The 19,272-nt window shown below is 47.0% G+C and overlaps 1 protein-coding gene across 3 annotated transcripts in view; it reads right to left on the bottom strand.

Moving 5' to 3' along the window:
• Positions 1-19,272, bottom strand: part of SPTBN1 (spectrin beta, non-erythrocytic 1) — a 238,388-nt gene that overhangs the window by 34,444 nt on the left and 184,672 nt on the right. For all 3 annotated transcript variants that reach the window (XM_081854422.1, XM_081854424.1, XM_081854423.1), the window contains 8 exons: positions 16,802-17,558; positions 15,408-15,610; positions 11,784-11,874; positions 7,964-8,110; positions 6,936-7,199; positions 5,321-5,545; positions 4,928-5,017; positions 3,384-3,662 (listed from right to left, as the gene is read on the bottom strand). In XM_081854422.1, coding sequence (XP_081710548.1) covers positions 3,384-3,662; positions 4,928-5,017; positions 5,321-5,545; positions 6,936-7,199; positions 7,964-8,110; positions 11,784-11,874; positions 15,408-15,610; positions 16,802-17,558 — 2,056 coding nt within the window. The remainder of the gene's footprint in view (positions 1-3,383; positions 3,663-4,927; positions 5,018-5,320; positions 5,546-6,935; positions 7,200-7,963; positions 8,111-11,783; positions 11,875-15,407; positions 15,611-16,801; positions 17,559-19,272) is intronic.

Here is a 19,272-nt window from a genome sequence, read left to right as displayed (position 1 = left end):
CGAATGCAGGCTGCGCAGCTATCCCAGAAGCCAGAACAGCAAGAGGGATTGCTGCTTTCACTGCGCAGCGATCCCTCTTTCTGCTCTGGCTTCTGAGATTCAGAATATTTTTTTCCTTGTTTTCCTCCTCCAAAAACTAGGTCTTGTGGTCTGGTGCGTCTTATAAAGCGAAAAATACGGTATGTTTAAAGAAGATTGGAAAACATTTATTGAGTATGTGGGAAATAATTGTATACAGTTGAAAATGCTAGCAGCATTAAGATAAATTCAACAGAGTAAATATTTTTTGATGGATGTAAAAGTGGGAAATTGATTTGAATGGTTATAGTAAAATACGCAGGGATGTAGGATGGGTAAAATGAACCATGGAAAGAGAAGAAGGGAAGTTATTGGATATTTTAAAGTTTGTAAAATGTTTATTTGAAATTGTAAAATGGGAAATTTAATAAAAATTATTCTGAAAAAGAAAAGGCAGGTTGTGAATTAGCTGATAGTGCCAGGTTAGGTTGCAATTATAATATGACCTATAACCAAGGCAAATCAATGTGAACCAAGCAGAGGAGTTCAAATACAGTCGTACCTTAGAAGTCAAATGGAATCCATTCTGGAAGTCCGTTCAACTTCCAAAACGTTTGGAAACCAAAGCGCAGCCTCTGATTGGCTGCAGGAAGCTGCTGCAGCCAATTGGAAGCTGCGGAAGCCCAGTCGGATGTTCAGGTTCCAAAGAACGTTCGCAAACTGGAACAATCACTTCCGAGTTTGGGGCGTTCGGGAGCCAAAACGTCCAAGTACCAAAGTGTTTGGTATTCAAGGTACGACTGTATAAACAAACCTGGGATATTTTATTTGTTTGTTTGAAAAAGGTGTTCATAAACTAGGGCTAGAAAAAAAGGGCCTTCTTGCTCCACCCTAATAAAAACTTGAGAATCCACAGCACATAAAGCATATAAGAGACGAGGCAGCGAAGGAAGAAGATGGGGCTTGATTTCTCTTAAGCGGTTCAATCATGTTCTAAAACCGACTTCAGCAAGCGCGCACTGAGAAGCACAAGAGTTTGGTTGAACAATAAGATATGATAAGTTATAACAAGTTATAATAAGGATTTGCTGAACTAAGAATCTGAACGGGAATACAAAAGGGGGAGGTGAGAGGAGGTCTGGGAAATAAGTTAATGGAAATGAGTAATGGAAATTATATTTGTTTTAATTGTTCTTTTTTTGCTTTTGTATTTTTGTGTTTTTATTATTATTTTTTGTGTGTATGTTTATTTTCTGTATTAATTGGAAACTATAATAAATATCATTTAAAAAAAAAAAGAGAAGCACAAGAGTTTGGGGGAAGAAATTACAGGTATCTGCTGGCTCACTCCAGCTACCCTGTGCAATCGCACTGTTTTGCTGTAGCTGTATTTCGTAAACTCACAGAACCTTGACATGTTCTGACTGTGTCTGGGTAGCAGTTCTTGCTGGATATTTCTGTGTCATTAAACATAAATGATGTCAGACTTTCCACAGAAAGGGGGGGGGGAGGACACACAGAGAGAAATAGAAATGCGGAAAAATTGAACCTTTCAATCAAAGCAGCAAAAATAGAAACAGGCACCGACTACTGGAAGATGGATTCTGGGCTAAATGATGCTTAGAACTGCGCCAAAGCATTAAACTTCTCCACCAGCCAAATGATTTATAGAACCTGAAAGTGATTTCTGCTGGGCAATAACTGTTACTCATTTATCTCTGTCTACCTCTGCAACTCTCTGGGGAGGATTTCATAAAAACATATGGGACCCCAACTTGCGTTGGGCGGTAGAATAATAGAAATGTAGAGTTGGAAGGGACTCAAAGGGTCATCTAGTCCAACCTGATGCAATGCAGGAAACTCAGCTAAATCATCCATGACAGATGGCCATCCAACCAGTGCTTACTAACCTCCAAGGAAGGAGCGGCCACAACTTCCCAGAGACCGCATATGTAAGTAAAATCACGTATGGTAGGGAACACCATCTAAAAAGCCAGTAAACACCTTCTAAACCTCTAGAAGCCCTTGGAAAACCCAGCAGCACTTATTAGGCATTTTCCCTTCTCTTTTTGCAGTTTTTGAGATCGTATTCGAGCCTCTTTTGCCATTTTCGCACCTTTTCGCCGTTTAAATCAAATTTATTTCTTTATTTCCTTGTGCCACACAAAGATTTGGTCGTGAGTGAGTCAAATGCGCCTTAAGTGGGGAGCTGCCTGGATATCCGTTGAGTTTTCCTGCATTAGATTGCTGTACACTTGATGACTGAGGTAACTGAACTAACTCCACCCCAAGGCACTGTGTTTGAGATGGTATGTTGTGTTTGTGGTGTCACATAGCCAATCATACATGCAAGTATACCTGAAGGAGCATCTCCACCCCCATCGCTCAGCCCGGAAGCTGAGGTCCAGCTCCGAGGGCCTTCTAGTGGTGCCCTCCCTGTGAGAAGTGCGGTTACAGGGGGCCAGGCAGAGAGCCTTCTCGGTGGTGGGGCCCGCCCTGTGGAACGCCCTCCCATCAGATGTCAAGGAAATAAACAACTATCTGACTTTGAGAAGGCATCTGAAGGCAGCCCTGTTTAGGGAAGTTTGATCTTTTATCATGTTTTATTATGTTGGAAGCTGCCCAGAGTGGCTGGGGAAACCCAGCCAGATGGGCGGGGTATAAATAATAAATTATTACTATTATTACTATTACTATTACTATTACTATTACTATTATTATTATTATTATTATTATTATTACAGTTGTGCCTCGCAAGACGAAAAGAATCCGTTCCGCGAGTCTCTTCGTCTAGCGGTTTTTTCGTCTTGCGAAGCAAGCCCATTGACGGCTTAGCGGATTAGCGCTATTAGCGCCTTTTAGCGGCTTATCGGCTTAGCGGATAAGCAGATAAGCGGCTTAGAAAAAAGGGAAAAAAGGGAGGGGAACCGCAGGAACTCGCAAGACATTTTCGTCTTGCGAAGCAGGCCCATAGGAAATTCGTTTTGCAAAGCACCTCCAAAACGGAAAACTCTTTCGTCTAGCGAGTTTTCCGTCTTGCGAGGCATTCGTCTTGCGGGGCACCACTGTATTATTATCATTATCAGAGAGAACATGGTTAGAATGTGTGCTTCTAATGAAATGTACGGAAATCAGATTGACAGTACATGCCTATGTTGAACCAGTCCTAAGGACCATTGGAGCCCATAGCTCTATGAAGGGTATATGGGATATCTGGCAACAAAATTGCAGCACCCCTCATAAAATGGCAGTTCCCAGAGTCCTTCGAAGCCATGTCAATTAGCCTGGTTTCCAAACTGGCATAAACCGATAGTGCGGATGTCCCCTGGTGCCCATAGGCCGCGTCTACATGGATGCCGACTTACCTTGGCCTTCTCTTCTGACATCATGTAGAGTTCCTGTTCGCTCATCCAGGCTTCGGCCTCCGCGGCGTCAAAGTAGTACTGCTGGGCTTTGTGGGACTCTTCAAGGCGCTTGTGGCGTTTCTCCGTCTCCTCTATCAGGAGGCTCCACAGCTGCTGCAAGTCTGCGAGCCGCTGCTGGATTGCTTCGGCATTAAGGCTGCTGTCTGTAATGATGTTTTGGCTCCTCTCGAAAATGTCGTCGATGCGAGGCTGGTGCCCCTGGATTTCCTTCTGAAGTGTCTAATGTGGGAAATTCAACACTCGGGTTGGAAATAGCTCATCGAACAAACACTTTGGAAAGAAAGACAACGGGAAGTCATCCAGGAGGGCAGACTCCCAGAATGCTGTGTGAGAGAATTTGAGAGAGAGCGAGAGCACAAAATGTTCTGACGGTACCTGTGCTTCCATCAGTCATTTTGGCCCAGCGGCATAAATTTCAGTGGGCTAAAGGACTCATTACTACTGCGGGGAAGGAAACTGGATGACAACTCAAAGGCCTTTGGGCCTTTATGTTACACTCGCCACAGAGACTGGTATCTCCAGGGTGACTTTTGCATCTTACAGTGTTATCCTTTAATACAGGGTTTTCCAAGCTTGGGTCCCCAGCTGTTTTTGGACTACAATTCCCATCATCCCTGACCACTGGTCCTGCTGGCTAGGGATGATGGGAATTGTAGTCCAAAAAAACAAGATGGCGACCCCAGGTTGGGAAACTCTGATTTAATACAGCACAAGATGTGTGTTGGGACCACAGACTTGTTATTTATATTTGAACACTGTCTTTCCACATAAATGGCGCCAAGGTCCCATGAGTTTCAACACCCACTGTCCATGGCAGTAGAGTCCGCATGCAGGAAAACCCAATGACAAACGTAACCTATAGAGCAGGTTGTTTTAATCAGATCTCTTTACCCTGGCCTTTTGACACCTGAAATTATGTTTTTAGGACCCACCCTGCTCCTGTGACTCTAATTTGTTTTAACTGTTTTTAACTCTGAATTTTAAATTGTTGTCACCAGCCCTGGGATCTGTTGGTGAGGGGTGGGTAATACACTTGATCACAGCCACCGCCACCATCATCATCCATCCTGGAGACATGTTGGGAAGGGAGGATTCAACCTCTGGCATTGCCACTGATGTCTTAGGTGAGATCTGGGCGATATCTCTGTACCCATCATACCCGTCTCACAATCTGTAAAAAGGGCACAACACTTTTGCCAAATCTGACCACAATGCAAAGTGTACACTAAAGACTAGGAGGTGGCCAGGTGCCCGGGGGGTAGGGGTAGGGAGATTTCAAAAATGGCAAATGTGCTTTCTGGGCTCTACTTGTGTGTTTGTGGGTCAAAGTGATACAAGTAATTCTTTTTGTCTGTCCACCTGCTCTGCTTTGTTGGGTGATCCCTAGTATTATGAGAGAAAGGATTCCTAAAGGCCTCCCTTGATAGTCTGCCCATTTGGGAATCACTGTACTACTTTGGATCCAGGCAGGTTTAGCCACTTACCTGATTCTTCTTAATGAGCAACTGTACAGTCTGGAGGTTGTGCCCGTGATCTGTCGATGTGGCAATGGGCATCCTCTCTCCAACCCACAACTAGAGGGAGGGAAATAAGATGGCAAAGTAACTCAATGGCATATCCACGGGAAATGAAGGGTAACAGGCAGACCCAACCATTGCAGCTAGTAGCCCCTGGTGATCTTATCCTCTATGAATCTCATCTCCTTTTAACTTGGTGGGTGCAAATTATGTGCTGCATAAAGAAGAACTTGCTTCTGTCTGCCCTGAATCTCCCGCCACTCAATTTCATTGGATGAAATCAGGTTCCATTACTATGGGAGAAACTTCTCTCTATCTGCTTTCTCAGCAAGTGGACCTTGGAAGAACTTTGGAACTCACAATTTCATCCTCCACATCCCGGTTGAACTGGTGGATCTCCTTGGAGGCCAGCAGATGGGCCTTCCTCTCGGTCAAGGGTTCCAGCAGCTCCACAAACTTCTTCTCCACGATGAAGCGTTTGCTGTCAACTTCGTCGGCACTCTTGCCCTCCTGGCTCAGCGCCTGGGCCTGGCTCTGCAGCTCCTCGATCTCTTTCTTACGGACGTCCATTTGGTTCTCAAGCATCTAAAATGGCAGGGAGAGGAATATACATGTTCATTAGCCATTCTCTTCCAGTGCGATGCTGCTGATGCTGAGGCAGCCTTCCCCAACCTGATGCTCTTTGGAAGTTGTTTGACTCCAGCTTCCATCAGCCCCAATCAACTTGTGGGGCTGTGAAGGAGTGTAGCCCAAAACATCAAGAGGGCACCTGGTGGGAGAAGCTTGTACTACTAGGAAAGTGTGTTGTTGTTGTTATAATAAATTAAAAAATTGTCCAGTAGCACCTTAGAGACCAACTAAGTTTGTTCTGGGTATAAGCTTTCGTGTGCATGCATACTTCTTCAGATACCTGTTGTTGTTATGTTACGTATTCTGTTTCAATTTCGTATTTTAATGTTGCAACCTGCATTGAGACCTTAGGGTGAAGGGCAAGTAAATAGGTAGTAATAATAATAATAATAATAATAATAATAATAATATTTTATTTATATCCTGCCCTCCCCAGCCGAAGCCGGGCTCAGAGCGGCTAACAACAGTAAAATAATACAACATTCTAAAATCATTTCATTATAAAATCAGTTTAAATCAAATTAATGGCAACCATTGGGCTAGAGTTCTGTGAGGATTGCCAAAGGAGGGGGTCAGGCTGTGCCCTGACCAAAGCCTTGTGAAACAGCTCTGTCTTGCAGGCCCTGCGGAAAGATGTCAAGTCCCACAGAGCCCTAGTCTCTTGTGACAGAGCATTCCACCAGATTGGGGCCATGGCCGAAAAAGCCCTGGCTCTGGTTGAGGCCAGCCTAACCTCCCTGTGGCCCAGGACCTCCAAGATGTTTTTGTTTGAAGACCATAAGGTCCTCCGTGGGACATACCAGGAGAGGCGGTCCCATAGGTATGAGGTACAGTGGTGCCTTGCAAGATGAAAAGAATCCGTTCTGCGAGTCTCTTCGTCTAGCGGTTTTTTCGTCTTGCGAAGCAACCCTATTAGCGGCTTAGCGGCTAAGCACTATTAGCGGCTTAGCGGCTTAGCAGCTATTAGCGGCTTAGAAAAAGGGAGAAAAAAGCGAAAAAAAATCGCAAGACTCACAAGACGAAAACGTCTTGCGAAGCAAGCCCATAGGGAAATTCGTCTTGCGAAGCGCCTCAAAAACGGAAAACCCTTTCGTCTAGCGGGTTTTTCGTCTTGCGAGGCATTCGTCTTGTGGGGCACCACTGTATTATTATTAATAATAATAATAATAATAATAATAATAATAAATGCTTCAAGAGTGAGGGATTTCAGCCACCTTGGGTGCTCGGTGTTTGGAAAGGCAGTTGTGTAATTTTAATTTTAGAAACAAGGAAATGCATATATTCATATCTTTCTCTATCTCCAACCACCTCTCCTCGCTGAAAGAAGCTGCTCCGATCACTTCACCTGTTGCTTCTTCAGCAGAATATTGACACTGGTGAGGTCCTTGCCATAGTCGTCTGACTGAATCTGGCTTTCCAGGCCATTCAGCCACTTATCCAAGTCAGCACAGCTCTGGGTGAACAGCTCAGCCTTGTTGGCATCAAAAAGCCGCTGGGCTTTTGTCTGGGTGGTGCTTTCAAGCACTTCCCACATATGGTGCAGACTCGTCAGCTTCTCTTTCACGATACCCTCTGTTTCGGGTTTCTCAGCGATGAGCTGCATCCCTTCCTGCAAACAAACAGAAACCCTTTAAGCTTTGTGGGTTAGAACAGCCTGGGGACCAGAAACAAGTGAATGTTAATGTTTCTTTCTTTCTTTTCTCTATAACAACTAAGGGTATGTTTTGTTACTTGAAATTAAAAACCAGTTTTTTAAAAAATAACATGAATCAGCTGTTACCTCGCTGATTCAAAGAGCAGATTTGTGAAGCAGGTAGACGTCATTCTCTCCACATTAATGGCTGGAGGGAAAGCTGAGAGGACAGCTGTTTTGCGGTGACTGAGGGGATTCCTGGTTGGGATGAGACTTGAGCCAAGGACTTTAAAGCCCAAAGCTGGCATTCTTTTCTTACTAAATCAGCTAGGCCTCTCCGCAGCCTGGAAACATCCCTGAGTGTAGTAGCCTACATATGCATGAAAACACCAGCCTTTAGCTGCCCAGGTGAAAAACGGAGCTCACTGTCACTGCTCTCACAAGGTAACCACAGGCAAGTTGGTACGGTGAGGATTTCAAAACACTTTGTGCACAACAGAAGAAATTGTACAAATTCACAGCGCCGCCTCGACACATTCAGGAGGAATTCTTATGCCACATCAAACTAATATTAACCAAAAGGCTTGGCAGTCAAAATGGCGCTGTGTGTCTCCAAAGCCAAATGCTCTGAAGAATAAAATGAGCATTTAAAAACAAACAAACAAACAGCAGGCACCTCAGAGACAGTTCCTTGGACATCTTGTGGGCTTTCACACAGCTTTTCCCCCACACGTGCTCACCTTTTCAATTTTGTCAAGCCATTCTTTGTTGGAACCAAGCTCTGCCATGAAGGCCTGGTGTTTCAACCATTTGCTGTGCAGGTTCCTCGCTTCATCATAAGACATGTCCTGCGCCGTAAGCATCTTCTCATTAATCCAGAGCGACAGCTGTGGGGGGGAAGGGGAGAAGAAGAAGAGGGGTATTTTTTGTGTTGTGGCTGCGCATACCTCAGGGGTGGCTCCTCCAACCATATAAACCTCCCCTCCTCTAAGAAGAAGATGATTTGTTCCCATCGTTCTTGTTGCTCTGAGTGGAAAGGGAATGACAGAATGCAGCGACCTTCCTTGGGTGCTATGCCTCTCCTGCGATGGAGAGTTGGGGATAAGCATGGGGACTCTGCTACCTCTGTTGCACCGCCACGTCTGTCTCCACCATCCTCCTTGTGTTGGAGGGTGAACGTTTGCAGTGGGTCATCTTATCCACTCGTATAGGCTCTCTGCATAATTTGGGTTCCTTGGTGTTATTGGAACACAGCTTCCATCCTCCCTGGCCATTGGCTATCTTTGCCAGGGATGGTGTGAGTTGTAATCCATAAACACCTGGGGACCCAAGGATGATTAAAACTCGTCAGATTCCCCAGGATGCTAAGCTGGTGGGCAACCTACACAGGTAGAGTAGTCTCCCCACTGCAGACATTGGCTGCATATGTACTATACATTTGAAGCACATTTAGGAAGAGTCTGCTTGATCAGGATAATGGCCCATTCTGTCTTCATAGTGACCAACAAATTGCCAACGGGAAGCCCAAAAGTAGGCCCCGGGTGCAACAGCACTCTTACCACTTCTGATGCCCAACAACTGATACCCAGAGGCATGTTGCCTCCAACAGTGAAGGTAGAACATGACCAGTCTTGGTGAAGGTTAGAGTAGGTAATAGTAGGTGGACCAGTGGCTTGACCCAATGTAAGACGGTCTACACATTTACTAGCATTCAGCACGAGATGTATTGGGCATCCTTACATTAGGTTCAATATAAGAAAGCCACAGCTCTTGAAGAAGAGTTTGGATTTGATATCCTGCTTTATCACTACCCGAAGGAGTCTCAAAGCGGCTAACATTCTCCTTTCCCTTCCTCCCCCACAATAAACACTCTGTGAGGTGAGTGAGGCTGAGAGACTTCAAAGAAGTGTGACTAGCCCAAGGTCACCCAGCAGCTGCATGTGGAGGAGCAGGGAATCGAACCCAGTTCACCAGATTACGAGTCCACCGCTCTTAACCACTACACCACACTGGCTCTTGCCTTTGCCTGGGGCTGCTGACCATCTGCTGTTGCCAACAAACCTAGCCCAGATCAGAAGGCCCCAAACCCGTTGACTGTTCTTCCCGTTTAAGATTAAGGAAAGCATGTGGCGTGTTTAGAAAAAGCTGTGTGCTTTGCATCTCTCCAGCCAACTGCCCCAACAGGAAAATATGTGCACAGTTTGCTGCTTGCAGCAGAACCCTCCCACACAGAGAGGACCTCGCCTAAGGCAGGCAGAGCGGAGCAGGATGGCGAGCCCAGGCGCCCCTGGCTTTGGCCGACAAAGGGCATTTTTCATTCATTCACGAACATTTGCAAAGGTCACTTCATAAAAGGCTCGTTAAGGGCGGCAATAAAAGGGGAAATGTTCCGGAATTAGAAGAATCTGCCTTTCAGAGGAAGATAACAAAGAGGCCTGTTCATGGACCAAGGAGTTTCCTGCTGGGGCCTCTGTCCCCAGGGCAGCAACATGTTCCTACTGGGTGCCATATTATCCTGACCTATGGAAAGATGCTTTCTCAGGCTCCTGTCCTGGAACATCATGAGATAAGAGCATAGGAAGCTCACACTAAGTCAGGCCACTGGCTCAGCTAGCTTAGTGCAGTCTATGCTGACTGACAGTGGCTCTTCGAGGTTGCAGGTAGATGTCACAGACTGGCTGGATGCCAAGGAGCGGTGGGAGGTGCCCACTGGGGAACCCCCAAGGGAAACCCCAGGGGAAGAAAGCTCAGAGCTAGGGGATTGGTGGTGGGATGACGATGAGTGACCAGAGGGAGAAGGTGTTGGAAGCTGAAGAGGTAATAGGGTTTAATGAGCAGGAAGAGGCTGTGGCAGAGGGCAGTTCAGACTCGGAGGCAGAAGCAGAGGTTGAAGAGGAGAGGGGCCAAGAGGCAGAGGCAGGCTGGTGGAGAAGCCAGGCTGTCTCCCCCATCCGCTTGGTCTCCCAGAACCCAAAAAGGTATGAAGAGGGAGGAGCAAAGACAGACAAGGTGTCTCAGTCTCAGATTGCTTGGGAAGGAACTGGGGGACTAGGTGACTTAAGAGAGCTGTGGGAAGACAAGAGACCTTCCTTGTTGGGGCAAGATCTATCAGGAAGACTTGCTGTGTTCTCTAGGCCTGAGCCGTTGTGTTTCTTTGAACAAAGCCTTAACTTCACAGGCGCCTTATGATTTATTGCTGGCCTGCTCCCAACACCTGCCCTGACAGCAGGAGACATTATCAGCTCGACTGGGAGATGCCGTGGATTGAACCATTCCTTCTCTTCTACCCTTTGCCCCGTCTGTCCCAGGCTCTGAAAGATCTGGACGACTCGTATTCTACAATCACAGAGAGCTGCCTCATGCTATTCCACCCAGCCTGCACTGTCAACTCTCAGCAGGAGGCAGCTATCAAGATCTCAGACAGATTAAAGCCTTTCCCAGCCCCACCCTGGGAAAGATGTGTGGGGTGCAATGGGGAGGGTGGGATTTCCTTGCAGCCCTCTGGTTTATTGGGGCTGCTTCTCATGAAAAATCTCTAGTTTCTGGGCAACGCACCAAGAAGACGCTCTTCAATCTGAATGAAAAATGCATGTGGATTTTCTTAACAAAGTGAAACAATACGAAGCTAGTCACCTGTGGACTTTGCTTTCTGCCATATACAGGTTTCTTTTCCATGAACATAGCAGGGTTTGGGGGGATTCACATTAGATCATGTCCATCTGGGAATTTTTGTTTTACCCTTTCCCACCTAATCTCCAAGATCAAGTCCACAGGGTGGACAATATCCCATTTTTAAAAATAAAGAGACATTTCTTTAACCACTAACGAAAAAGGTAGGCAGGGAAATTCTCTAATAACTGGCTGCCATTAGAGGGTAGGTAATCAATTGCCTATATGGTGCTGGAGGAGACTCTTGAGAGTCCCATGGACTGCAAGAAGATCAAACCGATCCATTCTGAAGGAAATCAGCCCTGAGTGCTCACTGGAAGGACAGATCCTGAAGCTGAGGCTCCAATACTTTGGCCACCTCATGAGAAGAGAAGACTCCCTGGAAAAGACCCTGATGCTGGGAAAGATGGAGGGCACAAGGAGAAGGGGACAACAGAGGACGAGATGGTTGGACAGTGTTCTCGAAGCTACCAGCATGAGTTTGACCAAACTGCGGGAGGCAGTGGAAGACAGGGGTGCCTGGCGTGCTCTGGTCCATGGGGTCACGGAGAGACAGACATGACTAAACAAGTAAACAACAACACCTAATCTCCAGGATCAAGTCCACAGGGTGGACAATATCCCATTTTTAAAAATAAAAAGAGACAAAATTTATTTAACCGCTAACGAAAAAGGTAGGTGGGGAAATTCTCTAATAACTGGCTGCCATTAGAGGGTAGGTAATCAATTGCTTCAGGGATGACGCCTCTTATCTATTATAAGTTAATGGATCAGAGATGAAAGACAAATGGAAACCCAAAGAGAAAAAGCGTGATTCTAAGCCAACTTTGTTCAAGGAGAAAATGAGGGGCCTTTTTTGCCAAATATTCTTTTCCCTCAAAAAAACCATACCTCTTGGCAATCCTGAAGAAACTTTTGAAGATCTCTGTTGTCTTTTAATCTCATCAGAAGCTCGCTGGCCACCTCCCGGTTCTTCTTATGTCTGTTGAAAACAAAAACAAGGAAGGAACGTCTTAAATGTGGAAACTCTGGAGGACTTTTGTGGTTTTGATTATTATATGCTGCCTGAATGGAAGCTCTGTTGCAGCTCTGAGCATATCTCAGAGTCTTTTGGACTCTCCAAACATCCTCTAATCGGGGACAACACTCCTTGAAAAGAAGGACACAATGGCAGGCCTCAGAACTTTTCCCACATGCAACAGAATGAAGCAAAGCATTATGGAGAGTTGTCCGTCCAGAATAATGCAAGAGACATCAACAAAGGATGGGGCTTTGTGTTTAAGGTCTGTTCTGGGGAGGGGCAGCAGTTTGCAGAACTATGGATGCTGGAAAAATGAGATACATATTTCCTAAAAAAAATTCCTACACTCCTTAAGAGAGACAGCAGTTTGAAACGTTACTAATGGAGCTGTAGTTTTTGGGCAGCCAAAACACTTTCCCCTCAGAAAGGAGCTGAGTGGGGGGCACAAGTGAGAGAAGATCCCTTCCTGTGTAGGCGACATGTCCCACAGCAGTTTCCTGTCCTTTGAAACCAGAATTGGAGTGGGTTGTTTTATTATTTATATGCCACCCACCTGACTGCGTTGCCCCAGCCACTCTGGGCAGCTTCCAGCAAAATATGAAAACGCCAGAAAACATCAAACAGTAGAAACTTCCCTGTACAAGAAAGCTCACAAAGCTCACCTTGCAAAACCAAACACACCCAGAAACACATACATATCCAGCCTCAGGTATTCTAGACTAGGGGAGTCCAACTCTACTCACAGAGTTATAAACTGGCAGTGATCTATCCCCCTTTTTTGGGGTTCAGGTCAAAGTTGAGCTTTTTTTTAGGGAGGAGGAAAGTCCCGCTTTTGGGGGGTGCAGGGCAAAATTTTTGAGCTTTTTTTAGAGGAGCCAAAGTTATTGAGCTTCTTTGGGGGGAGACAGTGATCTACCAGTGATCTACCACAGACGTCCAATGATCAGCCTGTTGGACGTGCCTGTTCTAGACATTTCGGACTACAACTCCTCTCTTCCCTATTCAGCCTGTGAAAATGGGGAAGGGTGTTCCCAAGAGGCACATTGCAGTCTCCAACATCAGAAGGTTCGCAGACGTTATTCTACTAGTAATAACCCTGCCCTGTATATCCATATTATTACTGCTACACTGCAATTGAAGACATGTTGAGCCCCAGAGGGTTTCCTGTCTAACTAAGGCTACCTTCTCTCAATTCTGGCGAGATTTGAACCCGGGACTCTGTGATTTGCAGCTTCCTCTCTTGGCTACACCGGCTCTTGTTGTATGTGCAGGAAGTGAAGCAAGCTAGGTAGAGAGATGGTACCTTGCCAAAGGCCACCTAGCGAGCAGGAATTTGAAACCAGTCCCTTTCCCTGTTCAAGGCTCCAAAACTCTCACCTGCTGCACTGTAATTTCACTTCTAGAAAGAAAATATGAGGTCCATGTGGTTACACACGCTCCTTTTTTTGTACGGGAAGAGAACATTGGATTGCAAAACCATGCTGGTTACAGACAGTGGTCATGCTATTTCCAGTACATCATTTGAGCTATATTGGATTTAGCCACAGAGACTGGGCCAGCTTCCCCTGCGCTAATCAAATTAGGATTTCTCTCCTGTTCTACAGGGCAAAAATTGGTCCAACTTTTATTTTTTATTTTAACCACATTAAAGTTAGCATGCTTTGACCAAACTTGAGGCCTCTTTCTGATCCCATTACACATTACGAGGCTTTCTCACAGAAGACAAGTTTTCCTCAAAGGCTCTTTAATAAGTCACTGCTATGACTCAGCACCCCATAAACTTACTTTTACCAAGGCCAGCTCCAGCGGTTTCTATAATCCCTAAAGAAAGTAACAGCCTTAAGATTGCCCTGCAGGTGATTAGGCTTATGTAAGCGGAGGCTGTGGTTTAAAAAAAGAAAAACATCCATAAAAATGTGTCGTTCTTTCCCCCCAAAAAGCTTAATGTCTTTCCAGACGCAGTCACAACATTAAAACGAGCAACCTGTAGAAGACTTGTGCTCCTTTGCAGGAGAAGTTGGTCAACCCTATCCAGAGGCAACAGTGGTATCTTTCAGGTGTTGCCGAACTACAACTCCCATCATCCCCAGTCATTGGCAATGCTAGCCAAGACTGATGGGAGTTGGGGTCCAAAATGTCTGGAGGGCACTAAGTTGGCAAAGGTTGGTGTGGCAAGCTTTGCGAGTCTCCCTTTCCTTCTGGTTTCCTCATTTTGGCAGCCATTTTGTGAGGGAGAAACACAGGTGGCAGTTGACAGAGGAAGGTGTCTTATACCATCTCATCGAGCACTGGCAACTCCAAGAGCACAAGAAGAGCTTTGCCAGATCAATCCAGAGGCCCCTCTAGTGAAGCCATCCCACAACCAACAGGATATGCCTATGGGAAGCCCACAACCTGTACTCTTCCACTTGTAATCAAAAGTAACCAGTATTCAGAGGTGTGTCACCCCTGATCTGGGGCAGCAGCTATCCAAGCTATTACTCAGGGGTTGAAAAATTCAGGCCCGGCAGCTGAATCTGGCCCTCCGGGCCTCTGTCTGACTTTCAGAACACTGCCCAGACCACACTGCTCACTGGCTCACCCCGTCTTTTTTGCCTGGCTGGAATATGTCCTTGAAATCTGACACCCCCCCCCCGATTTCAGCATGTGTAGGAACTAGCCCACTGCCAAAAGGTAAATGTTTTCACTTGTTCTGCTGCCTTCTGTCTCTGGCGCCCCTCCTCATAGGACAGGTGGCCCTCAAGCAGCTGCCCAGAAGGGAATGAGGCCCTTGGGCTCTTCATCCCTACTCTAAACGAAGATGCCCAAGGAAGAACCTTGGATGTTCTCCGTGCAGACGTGTGCCTTTGCCACTCAAGCGATGAGGCGCGGCAGCTGGCATCCCAGAGTGCTGCAGCCTCAAGGGCCAATGTCAACCCTTTGTCCTGCTGTGTCTCTCACACTTCCATATGGCAGCGGTTAACAGACAGCGCTGTGGATGGGGGTGTGTGTGTGCACTGCTTACGGCGAACTTCCTAAGTCTAGACAGATTTGGCAGGGACAGTCGGTGCAGGAGATGTGTTGGGTGCAATTATGAGGTGGCGTTGATAGCATCTGTCAGCACCTCCCATTACAATTAGCGGTCCTGAAGCAACGACTTATGCGCCAAGACGGTTGGCTGCTCACGGTGCAATCTGAGAGCCTTTCATAGCCAACATTTTCTAGAACAGCCCAAGCAGCCTTATAAAGGGCATGTGCACCTGCTGCCCTTGGGTAGCTGCTGGGACCACAGCACCATAGCAGGGCCTACAGCTGGCATTCGCCCTGGACTTCCCTTGAGGGAAGGTCTGGCCTGGTAACACTGGTCAAGTAAAACTGGATAGCCATAGTTTAATTGTGCACTGGATAGATCCACTTCTGGATATAAAGTCGCATGTACATTTTGTAAAAGCAGGCAAACGCAAATAAGAAAATGGGGAGCCCAAGACTCACTAAATATTCTCAGCAAAGTCTACCTGTCATCAATAGAGTCCACTTTCTCTTGAATCTTGTCAGAGTTGATGTTGCCATCGCTAACCAGTCTCCTTCCGGTCTCTACAACTGCGTTGATCTTCTCCTCGTTGGCATCCATTGTGGTCATGAAATCCTCCTGTTTTTTGATTGCAGCTTCTGCCCCCTCCAAAGTGGTGGGCATTTCAGTGTGTGCCAAAACATATTCCTGTAATGATTAAAACAGCTATAGTGAAGCCTTTCCAACGGTGACTCTGTTGGCACAAATATCACTTCTGTGAATTCTCTATTGTATGCCAAGGGAGCAGCACAACACCTCCTGGAAAACTTTTCAAATCTGTGTTGAGCCCAGAGTGGGCAAGTCATCTTCACATATTTATGGGGTATGTTAGAGCATTCACAAAAGCATGCCACGTATCACTGTTTACATTCAGATGCTCTATTCCCAATCCTCCAGACCACAGTTTAGAGATGACTGGGAACGAGTGTCAAACTCAAACTTCCCCTCCTTCTTCCCCTTTCTCCACTCTTTGTCTTGTCTTTTTAGAAGACTTCCTGATTCCCTTAAACCATGGTTTGCTATTAAGTCTGAACCATCAAACCGTGGTTTGAGTGATCCCTCCAAACCAGAACTGGAAATCAGGACCAAACTGTGGTTTGCTAGGTTCACTCAAACCACAGTCTAGTGACTGAAACTTCATGGCAAACTATGGTCTGAGAAACCAGGACATCTTCTATTAAGGCATGCCAGAGAGGGAAGGGGCAGGGAAGGAGCCTGAACCATGGTCTGGAGAATGCAGCCAACAGATCAACTTGAGAAGATGAATTTGTAAGAAAATGGTTCTGTGAAGCAGCTCTTGAGGATCAATTAGGAAACTGCTTCCTGAGTTTTCTGAGCTCTACACCATAGGCCCAGATTCCAAATTAGTTTTGCTGGTACCAAAACATATGTGCTGCTCATAGCTGTCAACGTTTCCCTTTTTTTAAGGGAAATTCCCTTATTCCAAATAGGATTCCTCGCAAGGAAAGGGAAAAGTTGACAGCTATGGTGCTGCTACGAGGAAATAACTTACAGTGGAAGGTTAGATCCAGGATTTAAACCTCTTTCAGACACCATGCATGGCAAATAGGCCCCAGAATTGCTCATAGCACATGACTGTCCTGACCTTTGACAGGCTAGACAGATAGTACATAGGAGCCTAGGGCCTTACGTTGAGTCCATCTAACTCAGCATTGTCCACTTGACCAGCAGCAGCTATCTGGGGTTTCAGGCAGGGGACATTCCCGGCCTTGACTGGGAATACAGGAAATGAACCTGGACCCTTCTGCCTGCAAAGCAATGTTCCACCCATGAGCTATGGACCTCCCCACTCCCCTTCTTAACATGACACCCACTCACCTGGTTGTTAAGGAAGGCTTCTGCTTGCTTTGTGTCTCTGAGGAACAGCTGATAGGCATGGGACTGGGAGAGAAGGTTCTGCCGGTTTTCCCACATCTTGTGCAGCTCGTTCCATCCGGTGTCCAAGGCCTGCAGGCGCTGGTGTAGGAACATGTACTGAGCATCTGTCTGCCCTTGGGTCACCATCTCGCCCATGTCTCTCATCTTCTGATAGTCCTCTTCGTAATTGTCGATCTCGTTCTTGATGTTCTCGTGCTGTGTGAGTAGCTTCTCGGCTTCCGTCAGCGTGTTCGGCATGTCTTCCGAGGCAATGGCCGTCTGGGTGCGGGACAGCCAAGACTGGAAGTCGTCCAGGTCACGCAGAAACTGCTGCAGCTTGCTGGCCTCCCCAAGGGACTCTTCGCGGTTCTTCAAGGTCGTCTTCATCTCTTCCCAAACGTCATTGATTTCGGCGAGCCTTGACAGGATGGCCCGAGCTTGGTCGGGGTGCTCCGATTCCAACTTTTCAGCTTCTTTCTGCAGGTCACTTAACTTGGCCTCGATGGCGACCAAATCACGCTCCATCCCGGTCAGCTTCCTCTGAAGAGCGATAACGCCGGCCAGATCATTCCCAAGCTCTTGGGTGGATTCAATGACCTTTGTCTTCTCCCTGATCCACGACTTGGTTTCATTGCATTCGAGGTGGTAGTTCTGGATACTGAGGGCTGAGAGCAGGGCCTCTTTCTTCACGTCAACAAGCTCTCTGAACTGGCTCCACCTTGTACAGAGAAACACAGGAGGTAAGATGGAGAAACATAACATTTATCACGGCTCCTCCTTCACAATCTGCCAGATGTGCTCTTTAGTATATGAGGTACCTCTGCTCCCTCAGCTCGCAAATAAGTTTAAGGACACCCAGTAGGAGTTGTTGATCGGTGAACTGTAAGTCATGTTCTTATTGTGTACTGGGCCACAGTATTACTGCTAGAGTATCTGAATAAAGAAAATAACTAACAATTCTTGGAAGAGTCTCAGGCGGACCCTTTTCCTCATTTTGATTTTGGAACTTTGCTCCCCCACTTTAATGGCTGTAATTCTAAACAACCTGAAGCAGTTAAGACAGGGGTCAGCAACCTAAGGCCAATGAGCCACAAGCGGCCCACAGGGGGTCGTTTAACCAGCCCACAAGCTGCCCCCAAACTGAGCTGCCCGCTTGGCAAGCCCCCGCACGCTGCACTAAACTGGTGCAGCGTGGGGACTTGCTTCTGCGTCACTGGAAAATCGCAGGTGCGTGTGCTCATGTGTGCGCACGTTCCAGCCCACAGAGGAATCTCCGCTGCAGTGAACCGGGCCAGGCAAGGTAAACCTTGCCGACGCCTGAGTTAAGATTAAATAGTAGAGCGGTACCTCAGGTTACAAAAGCTTCAGGTTACATACGTTTCAGGTTACAGACTCCGCTAACCCAGAAATAGTACCTCGGGTTAAGAACTTTGCTTCAGGATGAGAACAGAAATCGTGCTCTGGTGGCGTGGCGGCAGCAGGAGGCCCCATTAGCTAAAGTGGTGCTTCAGGTTAAGAACAGTTTTAGGTTAAGAACGGACCTCCAGAACGAATTAAGTACTTAGCCCGAGGTAGCACCGTATATAAATCTCTTTCCACTTATGAGGTTTTCAGCCATTTTGGGTCCATGGCTCCCTTGACCAACTACATTCTTTCTGTGGCACCCCTGTGGTCCGGTTATGTCTCCCCTTGCCAGCAGAGCAAGCAACCCATCACCCTTTTTTGAACACCCTCTCTTGTGGAGGGTTCCCTCTTCTCTCCTATCTCCTTGGGAGTCCTCCAGGCAGCTGCAGCTGCTGCCCCTGATCTTTGAGCTTCTCCTCCACCCTAAAAAGAGGTGCCTCGTCCCACTGCCCCACAGGGGCCTGGGAAGCACCCCCTGGCCAGCCTCAGAGGCACCATTCACCTGGGGAGCTTGCAGCCAGCGCTGCTGCAACAAACAGCTGTGAAAGCCTTGGGGAGGCTGAGACACGAGAGGGCATCTGACGAGGGAGGGAAGGAAAGAGGGATAGAGGCAGTGGCGTAGCGTGGGGGTGCAGGGGGGGCCGGCCACACTGGGCGCAACATCTGGGGGTTAGGGGGCGCAAATCCATGCATTGGGGGCGCAAATTACTTGCCTTGCCCCGGGTGCTGACAACCCACGCTATGCCACTGGATAGGGGCCAGTGTTGCCTGTGGCACCCCTTATCATCATTCAAGGCACCGCAGGGTGCTATGGCACACTGGTTGAAAACCACTAGCTTATAGACTTTGCAGGGACTTTTCATAATGAAATTGGAACCCATTTACACAAAATACAGGAGGTTAAAAAAGATATACAGTGGTACCTCTAGTAACAAACTTAACTCACTCCGGAGGTCCGTTCTTAACCTGAAACTGTTCTTAACTAGAGGCGTGCTTTTGCTAATGGGGCCTCTTGAGGCCTCTGCGCC

Source organism: Podarcis erhardii (genome assembly GCF_964252035.2).
Source record: "Podarcis erhardii genome assembly, chromosome: 3".
NCBI classification, from domain to species: Eukaryota; Metazoa; Chordata; class Lepidosauria; order Squamata; family Lacertidae; genus Podarcis; species Podarcis erhardii.
Note: the sequence above shows the minus strand (reverse complement) of the source record. Positions and strands in the feature narration are given on the sequence as shown.